The sequence below is a fragment of the Solea senegalensis genome, linkage group LG10 (assembly GCF_019176455.1).
Source record: "Solea senegalensis isolate Sse05_10M linkage group LG10, IFAPA_SoseM_1, whole genome shotgun sequence".
Taxonomy (NCBI): domain Eukaryota; kingdom Metazoa; phylum Chordata; class Actinopteri; order Pleuronectiformes; family Soleidae; genus Solea; species Solea senegalensis.
Genome location: NC_058030.1, coordinates 25,145,808 through 25,163,593, shown reverse-complemented (window position 1 = coordinate 25,163,593; position 17,786 = coordinate 25,145,808). Strand labels below are relative to the sequence as shown.

Genomic DNA, 17,786 nt, shown 5'->3' with positions numbered 1-17,786 from the left:
CAAATAAAGGATTTTACCCCGTTACGGTAATGAAAAAAAATGCATTACTTAAAAAATGACAAACTTTCAAAAAAATTAGAAATACATTTAACAAAATGTGCTTATATTAAAATCATGAATATACATACAAACAGAAAATTATGTTTGTGTGAAAATGGTTAAAAGAAATCTATTTTTTTTGCAAAGTAATGTAACAAAAGACATTTTTTTTGCCCTGTTACGCAAAAAATACGACAACATTTTGCAATGTAAAAAAATAACATTCCAAAACAAATGTAGCAACATTTTTGCAATGACTTACCTTCCAAATGCACTGCCTAAACTTTTATAAAATATGATCTTGTCACAAAATAATGACATTACAAAAATGACTTTACACACACAAAAACTAAATGTTGTCACGTTACAAAAATGATGGTCACTTTGTGTCACTGAGGTAAATGTAACTCAAGACAAATGTGTATCACTTTACAGCCATTTTTCATTCTTTCCACTCATTCAGTCACTTTATCATCACTCTATCGTCCCTCTATCGTCACTATGTCATCACTCTATCGTCACTATGTCATCACTCTATCATCACTCTGTCATCACTCTATCATTACTCTAGCCTCACTCTATCATCACTCTGTTGTCACTCTATCGTCACTCTATCATCACTATGTCATCACTCTACCATCACTCTGTCATCACTCTATCATTACTCTTGCCTCACTCTATCATCACTCTGTTATCACTCTATCGTCACTCTATCGTCATTCTGTCATCACTCTATTGTCACTCTGTCATCACTCTATTGTCACTATCCTCACTCTGTCAATCACTCTATTCACTCTGTCCATCACACTCCATCGCCACTCTATTGTCACTGTCATCACTCTATTGTCACTCTATCACTCTATCGCCACTCTAACATCACTCTATCCTCACTATCGCCACTCCATCACTCCTATTGTCACTGTCATCACTCTATCGTCACTCTAACATCACTCTATCCTCACTATCGTCACTCTGTCATCACTCTATCGTCACTATCCTCACTCTATCGTCACTCTGTCATCACTCTGTCGCCACTCTACCATCACTCTATCCTCACTATCGTCACTCTGTCATCACTCTATCGCTCACTATCCTCACTCTATCGCCACCTAACATCACTCTATCCTCACTATCGTCACTGTCATCACTCTATATCACTATCCTCACTCTATCATCACTCTATCCTCACACTATCCTCACTCTTTCGCACTCTATCCTCACTCTGTCGTCACTCTGTAATCACTCTATCGTCACTATCTCTCTGTCGTCACTCTATCATCACTCTATAGTCACTCTATCATCACTCTATTGTCACTATCACTCTGTCGTCACTATATCCTCACTCTATTATCACTCTATAGTCACTCTGTCATCACTCTATTGTCACTCTATCATCACTATCATCACTCTGTCATCACTATATCCTCACTTTATCATCACTCTGTCGTCACTCTATCGTCACTCTGTCATCACTGTATCCTCACTCTATCCTCACTTTATCATCACTCTATAGTCACATCATCGTCACTCTGTCATCACTCTATTGTCACTCTATCATCATTCTATCGTCACTCTGTCATCACTATATCCTCACTTTATCATCACTCTATAGTCACTCTATCGTCACTCTGTCATCACTATATCCTCACTTTATCTTCACTCTATCGTCACTCTGTCATCACTCTATCCTCACTTTATCATCACTCTATAGTCACTCTATCGTCACTCTGTCATCACTATATCCTCACTCTATCCTCACTTTATCATCACTCTATAGTCACTCTATCCTCACTCTGTCATCACTATATTCTCACTTTATCATCACTCTATAGTCACTCTATCATCACTCTATAGTCACTCTATCATCACTCTGTTATCACTCTATCGTCACTCTATTGTCACTCTGTCATCACTCTATCCTCACTCTATTGTCACTTTGTCATCAATCTATCCTCACTCTATCCTCACTCTGTCGTCACTCTATCACCCTCTTCCTCCGTTCTCCCTTTCTCTCTCTTCTCTGCACCGTGTCTTTCCTTTTCTTTCGTCCACCTCTCATTCCTGTCTGACCCTCCCTCTCCCTCCATCTATCCCATCTCCCCCACCTCTCTCTCTCTCTGGTTGTCTCTATCTCTCGGCCACAGGAAATGGTTTCCTCCCAGACGCAGGTTTTTACTCACTGTCCCAAACAAAGAGGTCACTGTGATCCTCCAAAATACAAAGAAAAGGAAGAAAGATACAAATCTGAAACCTGCTCTCATCCGCCACACACACGCACGCACGCACGCACCCACACACACACACACACACACACACACACACTCACTCACTCACTCACATACTTACTTCACACAGACACACTCACACACACCTTCACACACAAATCTCACATGTTTTCACACACATACACACACACACACTTACATACACACTTTCACATTGCACATTTTCATTTTACATAACATACATTACACACACTCTGTCTCACACTCACACTCTCTCTCACACACACAAACACACCCACACACACACTCTCTCTCACAAACACACACACACAACATACAGTCCTTGTCATTTATGTTGAACTGCCACAAGGGGGAGCTGTGTCTTTTCCTCGTTTTTAAACATTACACAGTTTTGTTAAACTTTATTGTTAAATTTAGTTTTTGTATCTTTAGATTTTTGTCACGTGACCGTCTTTGATCTTTCTTTACGTTTCTTTGTAACATCGAAGTATTTTTGTCACATGACCGTCTTTGATCTTTCTTTAGGTTTCTTTGTAACATCGCAGTATTTTTGTCACGTGACCGTCTTTGAAATTCCTTTGTTTCTCTGTAACATCGCAGTATTTTTGTCACGTGACCGTCTTTGAAATTCCTTTGTTTCTTTGTAACATCACCATATTTTTGTCACATGACCATCTTTGATCTTTCTTTACATTTCTTTGTAACATCGCAGTATTTTTGTAAACTGACTGTCTTTGATCTTTTATTTTTTTTATAACATCACAGTATGTTTGTTACGTGACTGTCTTTGATGTTTCTTTACGTTTTTTAAAACATCACAGTATGTTTGTCAAGTTTTTGATGTTATGTCATTTTTGTAACATAATGACACTTAGATTTTTGGGAACATCATTTTTATGACACTTTGTTACATTTTTGGACCATGTCTTTTTGTAAAATTGCAACATTTTTGTCAGGGTTAGGGTTCAAATGATTACGTCAGTAACCTTTAAACATTTAGTGAAATAGTTTTGGTGATTTAATATTTGTGTGTGTGAGTACAGTAAATTATACATTAAATTCCCTGCTTCACTTATTCCATTACTGAGTGTGTGAGTGTGTGTGTGTGTGTGGGGTTGAGTGAGTGAGTGTGTGTGTGTGAGTGTGTGAGTGTGAGTGAGTTTGTGTGCGTGTGTGGGGTTGAGTGAGTGTGCGTGTGTGGGGTTGAGGAGTGAGTGAGTGAGTGAGTTTGTGTGGGGTTGAGTGAGTGTGTGCGTGTGTGGGGTTGAGTGAGTGAGTGTTTGATGAGCTGCATGTAAATGTAAAAAAGTGAAAATACTTAAAACGGGGCAGAGATAAGAGATTTGAAAATGAGGCTCTTGGAAAGCAGCTCCTGAACTGAAGCAGATGAGACTCAGAGATACACGACGAGGTTCCTCCTCCTCCTCCTGCTGCAGATGACAGTCAGATGCAGATACCAGGAGGCAGTCGCTGCCACTGAGTGATGAACACCTCCTCCCTTTGTCTCCTGCTGCCATCATCTTCCTCCTCCTCCTCTTCCTTCTCCTTCTTCTTCTCTCACATTTCATCTTTTGTCTCTAATATTCTGGTCGTTTCCCCCCTTCCTCGAGTCTTTCTTTCCTCTTCCTTCCTACATGTCTATCAGTGTTTTATCACTCTCTCCCTCCCTCTCTCCCTCTCTCTCTCTCTCTCTCTCTCCCTCTCTCGATGTGACGGTCCACATCAGGTCTCCAGCTTTGGTCCTGGTCCTGTGGTGAGTTTACACAGAGAGAGCAGAGATAGAATCACATCTGATAGGGGGAGTCGACTCTGGACAAAAAGAAACAACAACAACACAGTTGTGTTTGCCTCCCACCTACAGAGCCGTGCTTCTGTCAATCAAAGCTGGATTCAAGGCACGGCTCATAAAATCAACGACGTCTACGTCACATGATCACGTCTTTATCTCACTGTGAGACAGACGTTTGTAAACCACTCACTCTCCCACACCAAAGTCCACAGAGACGTGCGTGTCCGTGTGTCTGTGCGGGCGTGTGCGTGTGTGTCTGTGTCTGTGCATGTCCGTGTCTGTGTCTCCGTGTGTCTGTCTGTCTGTGTGGTTGCGTGCGTGTGTGTGTACTTGCATGCGTGTGTGTGTGTCTGTGTGGTTGCGTGCGTGTGTGTGTACGTGTGTGCGTGTAATGATCAGTACTCAGAGCTCAGACGGCTCCAGCTTCAGGTTACAAATTAAAACAAAAGCAGTCGTATCTGCTCATCATGACTTCTCCATGAAACATGATCTTCTCTGCCTTGGTCTTCACTTCACAGCAGACGCTTCCTTCCTTCCTTCCTTCTTTCTTTCCTTCCTTCCTTGGTGTTTCCTGACAAACGATGAACGTCACAGATGTAAACATACAAACACAACAAACTGTCCATCCCGAGCAGAAGAATGTTACATTTGTTTCAGTTCGGAGAGGATCAGACGTCTGAATAAGGTTCAGATCAGTCCTGCTAGGTGATTGATTTAAAACTGAATCACTAGGACTGTATGTTGTTCCATCACAAGGTCATCACACCGTGGATCCACAAACACCAAATAATTACAAAAACAAGAAGATACCAGAAAATAGTCAAGTGCAAACATCTACGTCACATGATCACGTCTTTGTCTCACTGTGAGACAGATGTTTATGAACCACTCACTCTCCCACACCAAAGCCCACAGAGAAAATCAGTGATTTTAGTGTCTGTGTGTCCGTGTGTGTGTGTCTGTGTGTGAGTCCGTGTGCGTGACTAATGCTGGATTTTCAGTGTTTAATTCAGATGCAGATTAAAATCGTACATTTTTTCATGTAATAAAATGAGAGTGGAGGACTGTGTGTGTGTGTTTGTCTGTGTGTGTGTGTGTGTGTGTGTTCTCTCTAATGAAGAACTGGTTCTGGCAGCAGAACCAGGTTGTTGGCAGTTTATTACAGATGGAAATAAAGCAGGTCAGATACTCGTTAGTCCAAAGCTGTTGTGAGTGTGCGTGTGCCTGTGCGTGTGCGTGTGCGTGTGCGTGAGCGTGAGCGCGTGCGTGTGTTTTGTTGTTGTTGGTTTTTTTCGGCCAAATACGTAAAATAAAAATACAAAAGTGCCAGTTTTTTTTTTTTCCACTGCTCATGTTTGTCTTGTGTTTTTGTCCCACTCTTCTTGACGTCTTTGAACGCAGCACTGCTGATAACAAGCAGGAATAATAATCAGTGTAAAAGTACAATAGACGGCAATAACAGGGAAATTACAATTCGATGACTAAGAACTGATTAGGCTTTAAAGATATATGTGTGTTTTAAAATGGCTGCCGCTGGTCATGCCTTTCCTGGATTATTTCATTCTTTCAGATTAAACTTTACATCAAATGGGGTTTTTAAAAAAAAGACAGAAAAAGAAGATGAAAATTAGTTTTTCTTTGTTAAACATAAACAATAATGTGTGCACCTGAATGCATCGCTGTGGTGATGAACTTTGATTGGCAGCTCAGTTGGTCTGTTGTGAGTGAGGGGCTGCTGTCCCCTGGTGGACAGAAGACGATACTGCACGTCATGTTATACGCACTATTTATAGTTTATGAACTAAATGTTAAGTATGCAAAATAAAGTTTTCATGACTCAGCAACCTTTTCAACTTTCAACAAAAATATGTTCTTTTTAATAACTGGCCGATTATTATTGTAGCTATTCATGTGTGTGTGTGTGTGTACGGGTGTATTACTATTGTTGTGGGGACATGAATGTCCAACATGTGTGTATGCGTGTTTGTGTGTGTGTGTGTGCGCGTGCAGACACATGGAATAACTATGTGTCTTGGGAGTGATTGTCAGAGGAAATGATCCTGGACTCTCTTGGACAAAGACAAGATTGTACACTGTCCTCTCTCTTTGTCCACTCTGTATCTGATTATGAGTGTGAACAGCCTGTCCTCATCACATCTTCTTTCTCCTCTCTCCCTCTCTCTCTCCTCCTCTGTCTTCTACATTATATTTTCTACGTTGCTTTGTTCGGCCCGTGTTGCTCCCTTCATTTCCTCATTTCCATCTGGGCTCGTAATCGTCCTCTGCGCACACACACGCATACACACACGCACAAACACACACACAGTTGTTGATCGGCTGCCTCCATCACTAAGTTCAAACGTCTGACAAATTCCTTACACTGTTGGCAGCCCTGTTTTCACTCACACACACACGCACACACCTGCTTCTCACCACAGGGGGGCGCTCACAGCAAAGTGGAAAATATAATCACACGTGTCAAACTTGAAAAAAACAAAGTGTGTTGCCATGGCGATGGGGATGAACCTTATGTGTTGACCGTGTGTTTGCAGAAGCCCAGGTTCACTCTGGTGTGTGAAGATCCAGACTGTTGGATCCGGCGGCTACCTCTGACCTTTGACCCCTCCACTGCCAACTGCACCGTCTACAGCCGAGGTGAGTTTCCCTCATGACATCATCCCGGCTGACACCACGGCTCTCTTCACTTGAGTCAAAATGACTCTGATACGCACGCACACACACGCACACACACAGACACACACGCACACACCGAGTCAAACACCTTCTAATTTCACCATATCTCTCTTCTGTGACCGTTGCCAGGCGACAAGCTGTTCTGTAAAGTGACCCAGGAACTCGCCAGTGGCGAAGAACTCCTGGCGTCGCTGTCGGCCGCTAAGGGCTCCTCCCCCTCCCCCTCCCCGGGCTCCTCCCCTCCTCCGCTCAGCCTCGTCACCCATCAGAAGCAGCCTGCGGTGAAGGAGGAGCCTCTGCCGTACCCGGCGGCACTGCACTCAGACATTCAGCTCCTCCCACAGCAAGCCGGCATGGCCGCCATCCTGGCAACAGCCGTGGTCAACAGTGAGTGTGTCAAACCATCAAAAGTTTTTACTGTGTCGTGTTTAAAAAGTGGATTTCTTTGTTTGGACACAAGATGGCACTGTGGCTCTTTGAGTATTTTCCCACTTGCCTTTGCTGCACAGTCTCACACACACACACACACACACACACACACACACACACACACACACTGTTAAAATAAAAAGTAGTAATCAGATTAAAAAAAAAAAAGTTGTGTCGTTCCTGTGGAATCTCTGTTGCCTTGGATACACATCGATTTGGAGTGTGTGTGTGTGTGTGGTCTGTCATAAACACTGACCTTGTCAGGACCAGTCGTCCTCATGGAGATCTAAACCTGGTCCTAATGAGGTAGAACCTCATTTCAGAGGAACTGGTTAAGGTTATTGATAAGGCTTTGTTTAGTGTGTGTGACCATTTAAATTACATGAAACTTAGCCCCACCCACCCGTGCTGATGTGTGGTGTCTCTGACTGTCCACTGTCCTCGTCCACAGAGGACATCTTCCCGTGTAAGGACTGTGGGATCTGGTTCCGCAGTGAGAGGAACCTGCAGGCTCACCTCATGTATTACTGTGCCAGCCGGCAGAAGCAGCCGGCCGCCGCCTCCTCGCCGCCGCAGGACAAAGCCAAGGAGTCTTACCCCAACGAACGCATCTGCCCATTTCCCCAGTGCAACAAGAGCTGCCCCAGCGCCAGCTCCCTGGAGATCCACATGCGCACACACAGTGGTGAGAGCAGGAGTAACATCCTCCTCCTCCTCCTCATCGTCAGGGTCACATGCTAAACATCTCTCTCTCTTTGTCACACAGGTGAACGTCCGTTCGTCTGTCATATCTGTATGTCAGCCTTCACCACCAAAGCCAACTGTGAGCGCCACCTAAAGGTGCACACGGACACGCTCAACGGCCTGTGTCACGGCTGCGGCTTCATCTCCACGACGAGAGACATTCTTTATAGTCACCTGGTCACCAGTCACATGATCTGCCAGCCTGGCTCTCGCAGTGAGGTCTACTCACCAGGACCAGGACTTCCCAAACTGCCGCTGTCCACCGGTGAGTGACTTCTCCCCCTCGTGTCCAAATGAGCTGATGTGGTAACACAACAGAGCGCTCTCTTACAAACGTGCAACCGACATACGTCATACGGATCATTGGTCTGATTGGTTGTAGGTCTGTCTCGTTGCGTACGGAGGATTTTTCTCCTACGTCCATTGGTCACATTTCCCGAAAGGAGGAGGAGACTACACCCTTTCCGGACTGCATCTCAATCTCAAATGAAGTTTCAGAGCGTAACATGTTCCTACATGACCAGTAAACTCATGATCTTTGTGTCCGCAGGTCTCAGTCCAGGAGACTCCGGTGTGGTGCTCAAGTGTCAAGTGTGCGGCCACAACTGTGACTCTCCTGCTCAGCTGCAGCAGCACGTACGAACCCACCTAGAGGTCAGAGTCCCGGCTGAAAGAAGCCCCACCCCTCGCCAAATCACCCCATCTTTGGTCGACGCCCCCCAGCTCCAGCTATCTCCTCACGATAGGGAGCCACTCGCCTGTGTCCCAAAGCCGGACTCGTCCAGCCCAGGTGCTAATGGCAGCGCAGCCACACCCCAGGACTACAGTCCTCTGGATGCAGTAACCACCGATCTAAAGATCAAAGAGGAGCCACATTCAGATTCTGAAATACAGGAACAGGAAGTAGAGATGAAGGAGGAAGGAGAGGAGGAGGAGGAGGTGGCCGGTGCTGAGGAGCAAGAAGCCAGAAGGAAAACTGAGGAGACACAAACTTCCACCTCATCCGGTCAGACGTCAGACTCTTCAAGGAGTCCTGTTGCCACAACCGTAAAGGTAGAACCAACTAGTCCCACTCCTGGTTCTAGCCCTGCCCATGTGGGAGGTGCAGAGTCGGTTCTTCAAGGAGGGGCCGTATTCTTGCCTCAGTACATGTTCAACCCCGAGGCAGCTATTTTACCCCAGGCCTCAGAAATACTGGCTAAAATGTCGGAGATGGTCCACAGTCGTCTGAAACAGGGTCAAACGGTTCCTCAGAGCAACCTGGCGGCTTTCTTCCCCGCTGGACCTACTGCATCCACGGCCACGGCCACTCCACCTCACAAAGGCGCCACCTGCTTCGAGTGTGACATCACCTTTAACAACATCAACAACTTCTATGCACATAAGAGGCTCTACTGCTCCAGTAGGCACCAAGTAGAAGGTGCAGCCTCAGCCTCAGTGCCTGGACCGGCGAGGGATGCTACTCCAGCCACAGGTTCCTCCAGTGGGGCACAAGGCTCTTCTGCGTCTCCTCAAGGTGCAGCAGCCAGTAGAGCCGCCTCCGCTTCTCCAGCTGACCCCGACTCTCCCACTGGGATTGGAGCAACAGAATCCAGGAAAGCGGTGGAGGTGAAGACAGAAACCTCAGTGGGGAGAGAGAGAATCTCGTCATCTTCTGAAGGCGAAGGTGGAGGAGCAACTGTGGTAGGAGGAGGCGGAGGAAGAGCGAGTGAAGGCAGTCAGAGCCCTGCCAGTGGTTCTGCTGAGGACCAGGAAGATGATCCCAACAGAACCTTCTGCGAGGCCTGCAACATCCGCTTCAGTCGTCATGACAACTACACTGTTCACAAACGCTTCTACTGTGCGTCACGTCATGACCCATCCAACCATCGATCCGTGCACATGGCCAAGGCCAACACCTCCACAGCCTTTGTTCCTCAGCCCATACGCACACGCAAGCGCAAGAAGATGTACGAGATCCACATGGCCAGGAACGAAGCCCTAGCTAATGCTGCGGCAGCAGCCGCAGCCGCAGCCTCTGCCCCGTCTCCCTCTGTTCTTGGCTTGGCAGTGAAGCAGGAACTTTCCCCCGGTGCAGCAAGAACTTCCAGTCCTGAAGGAGACGGTCCTATTGACCTGAGCAAGAGACCCCGTCTGCGAGAGGTTCCGCGGCCCAGTGGTAGCGCTGTCCTCCCGGCCCTGCCTCTCACAGACTATCACAAATGCACCGCCTGCAGCATAAGCTTCAACAGCATCGAGAACTACCTGGCTCATAAAACCTACTACTGCCCCGCTACCACCCTCCAGCCTCACACCTTGGAGCAGCTTCACAGGCTCAAGAGATCGGCCTCTACCTCGCCTAAAACCAGGCCTCAGCAGGAGTGTCAAGATCTCCTGCACCCTGTGGAAGGTAAAGCTCACCCAGCTGAATGGAACCTTCAGACTCAAGCCTCGTCGTCTAGTCCTCAGGCTGTTCCCGCCTCTGATGCCTCGTCTCCTCCTCACACCACCACCACACTTGCAGCCACACCAGGATCTGGAGCCAAAATGGCAGGTGCCGGTTCTCCACAGGTGCTCTGCCCGTATTGTCCTTACAAGCCAATCACCTGTGACCTGATGGAGCACTTCAAGACTGCCCACAGCCTCGTCGTAACTGTTCAACCTCCACAGGAGGTTCTGCTGCATCCTGACAGTGGAGTCATCCACAGCCCCAGCCTCAGTCCCGGGGATGGAGCTCCTGCTCCTGCTGCTGCTGCAACAGTTTCCCAAACAACCACCAACAGTGATCTTGGAACGGCATCCCGGCTCCACAGAGATAGCATCAACGGGCAGACGAGGAGCGAAACAACTTCCCCTGTTTCTCCACTGGTCAACAGCACTCCGTCACATGGTGGTGGATCACCTTCAGCAGGTTCTCCCCTGCCTGTTTCACCCTCAGCGGCTCCTTCTCTGACTTTGTCACCTGTGCCTGGGGTCAAAAGGGAGACGGTGGGATCCTTCCACCTTCCGGAGAAGGCTGTCACTGCCGCGACCCTGGCATCCAACCCCCACACCCCCGTGCCCCAGCCGGTCCCAATCCCCGGCCCTAAAACCACTGTGATCTCACCCCTCCAGAACGGAAACTCCCGCTTCTGCCGGCTGTGCAACATCAAGTTCAGCAGTCTGTCCACGTTCATCGCTCACAAGAAGTACTACTGCTCCTCCCACAGCGCCGAGCACGTCAAGTGAGCCGAGTGCTCCTCGTCTTCCTTGTCCCATTCCATTCGCCCTCCTGAGCGGAGGTTTCCCTTCGCTACGTTCGAAAAAGCTCCGACTGTCTCTTTTGTGCCGAGCGTTCCTCGCGCCGGTGTCAAAATGGCGCCCGGCCAGCGTGACTCTGAATGACAATGAATGACTGTTACTCAGTGGGCGTGGCCTGATGCCCGGCTGCTCCAGAGCAGGATCAGCAGGCGGTGTTACATGTTGCTCCTCCTATGGGTCAAATTTGGTAGTACACTAAGAGCTGCGACGGATGCTACCCGCCCTCACTGCTGCCCCCTATCTGTCTCCATACTCAACATCCACCGCTCCCAGTAATGTGTTGCATTATGGGACATTAAACTGTGTCTGTTCATGATGGTAGTAAATAGATTCTGACTGTAGGGGGCGTGTTTCACAGATGATCGTACAGCTGCGATGATTTTAACGAGGCTGAGGCGCCATTTTCTCTCGATCGCTGTGCGGAGAAAACGACGATGTCTGTAAAAAAAATCTGATGCTTTTTGTTTCAACACTGGCTCTTTTTTTTCTCTTGTTTTTAGCTGAAAAACAAACGTGTGTTTCACAATGTTACCAATTACTGAAGGATAAAGTTTTTTTAAAAAATGACACATTTTTTTGTTTTCAAATTTTTATTAATTTCTCTTTTAAAATGTTTAGGGAGAGAAAAAAAATGTGAAATATTTATCTTTTAGTCCTCACTGATTTCATGTCAACAGAAAACTACCTACGGAGCGTCTGAGAGTGTTTGTATTTTTTATTTGTATATTTTTCATACTGTCAGAAGGAAGTGTGCCGAGTCGCTGAAGTTTATTTTCTAACTGAAGATATCGGGAAATCTTCTCACACTAACTGCTCGAGTCACGCGCGTCTGTGTTGTCGTCGCAGAGTTCAGTGTCAGATTACCATCTTTGAGTCAGGGGAGAATTCAACGTCGCCCCCCAGAGGTGAACGAAAAACCTCAAAACAAAAATGTACTTCAGGATAAAGCAAAATCAAAAGTCACGTTTTTCTGCTGACTTTTCAGACAACGTTATATGCTGGACCTGACAAAAAATGTCGCGTCTTCATCGGATTTGTGTGCGGTGACTTTGCGCATTTATTTTACGTCTGCATTTTTGCGACTTTCTTTTTCTTTCTTTCTGTTTTGATGATTGTGTTCGTGTCCGGCGATGAAGGCAAAGTCGCAAACAGTCGCACACAGGAGTAAACAACATGTTGTGAAATTGTTTACGCTACGTTTATTCCCGTGCTGGTTTTGGCGTTGCGATACAGTGTTAGCTAGAACTGTGAAATGGTTTTTCTTTTGTTTGTTTTTTTTGTCCAACATTGAAGTTCAAACAAATTCTCTCACAAAATAAAAACAATTTTCACTACAAAAATAAAAATAATCCACAAACCTTTCGGACGACATTTCGGAGGCTCCGCCTCTCGTTTTGCTGCTGTTAGCCTTTTTCTCGGAATGCTAATGTGATTTCAGAAGATCGTTGAACATACACACAACTTTTGATATCGTCTTCACATGTGGTCGTGTTTATGAGACGCGAAGTGGAGAGCTCGTACATTTTTGCTGGTCTTTACAAAAATCGCAGTTCTCGTGGCAGAGCTCGGATTTGTTCACTTGTCTCAGAACAGGTTTCACAGTGGACTGCGTGAGTTCACGAGTCTCACGAGTGGCTTTGAGCCACTAGGGGGCAGAAGAGCACAACGCCATGTGATCACATGCTGAGACAAATGTGGTTCTGTTTCATGTCGTTACATTTGTATCAGCGCACAGAAAAGCAGCTAAAACATGGAAATTCAAGGTTTTATTTGAATTTGAAATGAAAGGTCTGTTCACACCAGATTTTAGAATGTAGCGTAAAAATTGATAAAACCTTAATGTTCAAGAGAATTCTGATTTTCATAAAGCATCAAAAATTAAACCACAGGTATTTTTTTTTTTCGCTCAATTATTTTTTTTACAAAACGAAATGAATCATGAAGTCCGTGAATTTTCTACCGTTTACACTGAGCTTCATCTCTTAAAGGGACAGCGACGCAGCAGGAGGCGGAGTCACATCACCAATGTTGGAGGCGATCATGAATTTTTTTTAAATTGCACTGTGTTGTATAAAAATGTGCTGAATGTTCTGTTTCGTAATATATTTATTTAGTTTGACAGCACTTTTTTTCTCCCCCTCGTTCCAAAACGTCAGTTTTTACTTTGAAGGACTTTGAAGACGTTTTCACTCTTGACACTGTTTGAAAAACTTACTTTCTGTTGATTAATTCTGATAAAATCAAATGTTATGTGTCCTTTCATTCTTTTTTTTATTGAATTTCAGTTCCACTACACTCTTGTCCAAACTATGCATGGGAAATAAAATCAAATAAAAAACCTCCTGAGAAACACTGATGACGACTGTGACTCTTCACTCATGTTTTGTGTGAACGCCTACGCTCACCCTCGTCGTGTACCTGAACACGCCGCAGTCCTTGACTGCAGGAGGTGATTCTTTCAGTGTGTGTGTGTGTGTTTTCAAGGCTCCTCCAATCAATGACAAAGTGCAAAAAACACTGACAAAATAAAGATACTGAGATATTTGCCTCAACTTCTCTCCAGACGTTCAACCCGTGTTTGCAGAGATTTTAGCAGCAGAGCAGTTTAAGATGTTGTAATGACTCTTTTTCCCTCAGAGAAGTAAGAGGTGATAAAAGAAGAGATGGAGCTCACACCCGTCGCTCCAAGCCCCAAGAGTGCTTGTGCCCCCTTGAGGCACAAAAAAAATTACTTTAATTTTTATATCATATTAGCAAAATAAATGAGTTGTCGCATTCTTTGTCATTAAAACATTAAAAACATGTGCCTGGTTGTCAGAAGAGAGCTTCCCTCGTGTATAAAGACACAAATGCCGCTGTTCACCACACAGGTGCTGAAAAGTGGACAAACACACGCTGATGACCAGTGTTTTGTAATATCCTTGACCTGCTGCAATAAAAGCCTCAGTTCTTCATCAAAAAATGCGTTGACGACACAGAGAAACTTCATCGTGCGCCTCACAACTGAACTGCGTTCTGTCCACATGAGCGTCGTAGAGCGTGAGCTTCAACAGGAGCGGCAAGAGAGAAGTGAAATGATTTGATATACATATTTTGATTAAACAGGTTTAAGTTTAAAGAAATAATTCATTTCTATTGAGTATTAAAAAAAATAAAAGGGCTTTTATCTGTAGTTTCAAGAGCGGATTCAATTTTACCTTTATTCACGTTACACATCTATTTATTTTCACTTTGTACTTTGATTATGGAAATTATATGTAAATGAATTATGAACGGTCAAAACGACCTCTATGGTACATTATTTCCACTAGTTCGAGTTTTAAAGATAAATTGTTGATCATAAATAGTGCTGCGGACGTATCTGACGCCTATGGTCTCACATGTGGTGATGTGGGCATTTAATAATTGTAAATTATGGTCATAACATTTATACCATGGATATTAACAGAGGTTTGTTGTAAGTGGACATGTGTCCTCTCATCATCTCTAAGCAAATGATGCTCTGGTTGTAGGCTATACTATACTTGCTCATAATGCTGTTGGTTATGTTAAAGTAATGATTACATGCTGCGTGAATAGAGTAGAGGATAATAAAAAATATAAGTACTGTAGGCTAATAATTGTGCCCCCCCATGCATTTCATATCTGGCGACAGGTCTGATTGAGACGATGGAAAAACACTGGCTCACTTTTATTTATAGACTTTTATTTTAAGACGCCGTTAATGTGGCAGTGAAAATGATCACGGCTTAATTATTGATTCAGCAGCTGCATCACACACACGCTGACCTCTGACCTCAGGGTCTCCTCTGATGAGTTTCTCTCTCACATCGTACAGAACATGTGAAACATGGAGGCAGCTGTCAGTGCGTATCCATGGAAACCACAGCCACCACTCGTAATATTTCACACGTGTTATGGTTATTTTTCTGTTACTAACACAGTTAATGTTAAAAAAAGAATTTACATCAGTTTCTCATTATAAAAATCATTTTTCAGACACCATTTTTACAGTGAACCAGCAGAAACTGATTTATACGATATAATCACCAAACTATTCACACACACATTAGCTTACAGAGAGATACAGCGCCACCCCATAATACTAAAAACAACACAACTAATGAGTGAGTGAATAATGTAGGAGCTGCTGTGTGAGCTGTGACCTTCAGGACGTGTCTTCAATAATTCACTCGTCTCCGTCAGTTTCCTGTGAAACAAAGAGATGAAGACGTTCACATCATTAGCACGAAAATGAACTGAGGATAAAAGTTTGAATTCTCACTTTAAAACCGGAATCCTTTACCTCATTTCACAGTGAGGTACGACCTCATTACAAAAGTCATTTCACAGTGAGGTACGACCTCATTACAAAAGCCATTTCACAGGGAGGTACAACCTCATTACAAAAGCCATTTCACAGTGAGGTACGACCTCATTACAAAAGCCATTTCACAGTGAGGTACGACCTCATTACTAAAGCCATTTCACAGGGAGGTACGACCTCATTACTCAAGCCATTTCAATGTGAGGTACAACCTCATTACTAAAGTCATTTCACAGTGAGGTACAGCCTCATTACTGAAGCCACAGTGAGTTCATTACTAAACCATTTCACAGTGAGGTAGCCATTTCACAGGGAGTGCACATTACTAAAGCCATTACGACCTCATTACTAAAGCATTTCAAGCAGTGAGTTCATTACTTTCACAGGAGGTAGCATTTCACTACAAGCTATTTCCTCATTACTAAAGTCATTTCACAGTGAGGTTCATTACCACAGTGAGGTACGACCTCATTACTAAAGCCATTTCACAGTGAACCTCATTTAAACCACAGGAGGTACACCTCATTACAAAAGCCATTTTTCACAGGGGAGGTACAACCTCATTACAAAAAGTTTCACAGTGAGGTACTCACCCATTTCACAGCCATCATTACTAAAGCCATTTCAGGACCATTACCCATTTCTCGACCTCATTACTAAAGCCATTTCACGGTGAGGTACAACCCTCATTAAAGCCATTTCACAATTCAGGTGTGAGGTCATTACTAAAACTCAAGCCATTTCACAGTGAGGTACGACCTCATTACAAAAGCTATTTCACAGTGAGGTACGACCTCATTACTAAAGCCATTTCACAGTGAGGTACAACCTCATTACTAAAGCCATTTCACAGTGAGGTACAACCTCATTACTAAAGTCATTTCAATGTGAGGTACAACCTCATTAGTGAAGGCATTTAGAAGCCAATGCTCTGATAGCATGTAGCTCACAGATTTTCTGACTTTGTAATGAATGATCATCTTGTCCTTCCTTGTGAGGGACCTGCCTGTCAACCTTTGTTTTATTTAGCACCCTCTACTGACAAATCTTACACACTAGCCTATGAACTGGTGAGGTCACTGCGATTATGTTTTCAACAACAACAACATCTGATTTTTAAACTGGTTAATGCTACTGACTTTGAAAACGGGGGGGTTGGGGGTTTGATTCCTTGCATCAGCTCACTCCTTAGTTTTTTTTTTTCATTTTTAATTTCTGCTGAGAATATTCACACTGTTTTCATGTTTCTTCTCTAACTGCGTGGGAGACATTTTGTCGTCCATGTGTGTCTTTGTTCATCTGAATGATGGACACAGTTTTATAAGTAAAAAGCACTTTCTCTTTTTAAAGAAATAAATAAATAGGAAAAGCCTAGCGTAAAGGACAAATCAAAGCAGTCTTCAAGGTGAAAATATAAAGCTGGCAGAAACAAAGCTTCAAAGTGCTTCAGAGCGTTTCTAACCGTGGACAATTATTCTTTTCTTCTTCAGAGTTTTACAGGAACATTATGAGCTACAGTTTAGTACAAATCCTCCTCTACAGCTCAGGTTTTTATTGATTTGTGCTTTAAATAAATCACTTGTATCTGTGCCAGCAGGAAGAGTTCCTCTTTCTCTCCAACGCACTTCTCAGAAAAACCCACTTACCTTCTAAACCCATTTTCAGCTGCTGAAAATCCAATTTTCTGTCTGAGGACGATTCTTGTCCTGAGGACACTTTTCACTCTCTTCACACTCTTCATACTCTTCACTTTCTTCATACTCTTCACTTTCTTCATTCTCTTCACACTCTTTAAACTCTTTACACTCTTCTTTACACTCTTTACACTCTTCAGTCTTCACACTCTTTAAACTCTTTACACTCTTCTTTACACTCTTTACACTCTTCAGTCTTCACACTCTTTAAACTCTTTACACTGTTCTTTACACTCTTCACACTCTTTACACTTTTCAAACTCTTAATACTCTTCACACTCTTTACACTTTTCACACTTTCACACTCTTTACACTCTTCACACTATTTAAACTCTTCTTTACACTCTTTACACTTTTCACACTCTTCTTTACACTTTTCACACTCTTCTTTACACTCTTCACACTCTTTACTCTTTACACTCTTCTTTACACTTTTCACACTCTTCTTAACACTTCACACTATTTCACTCTTCTCTTTAAACTCTTTACACTCTTCTTTACACTTTTCACACTCTTCTTAACACTTCACACTATTTCCACTCTTC

The 17,786-nt window shown here is 44.1% G+C and overlaps 1 protein-coding gene across 1 annotated transcript in view; it reads left to right on the top strand.

The window, feature by feature from the left end:
• The window catches only part of zfpm1 (zinc finger protein, FOG family member 1), a gene marked incomplete at its 5' end in the record, with an annotated part of 16,699 nt that extends 3,123 nt beyond the window's left edge, over window positions 1-13,576 (top strand). The window contains 5 exons of the mRNA XM_044036121.1: window positions 6,627-6,729; window positions 6,898-7,155; window positions 7,649-7,882; window positions 7,964-8,206; window positions 8,492-13,576. Coding sequence (XP_043892056.1) covers window positions 6,627-6,729; window positions 6,898-7,155; window positions 7,649-7,882; window positions 7,964-8,206; window positions 8,492-11,148 — 3,495 coding nt within the window. The remainder of the gene's footprint in view (window positions 1-6,626; window positions 6,730-6,897; window positions 7,156-7,648; window positions 7,883-7,963; window positions 8,207-8,491) is intronic.
• Between the last annotated feature and the right edge of the window lie 4,210 nt (window positions 13,577-17,786).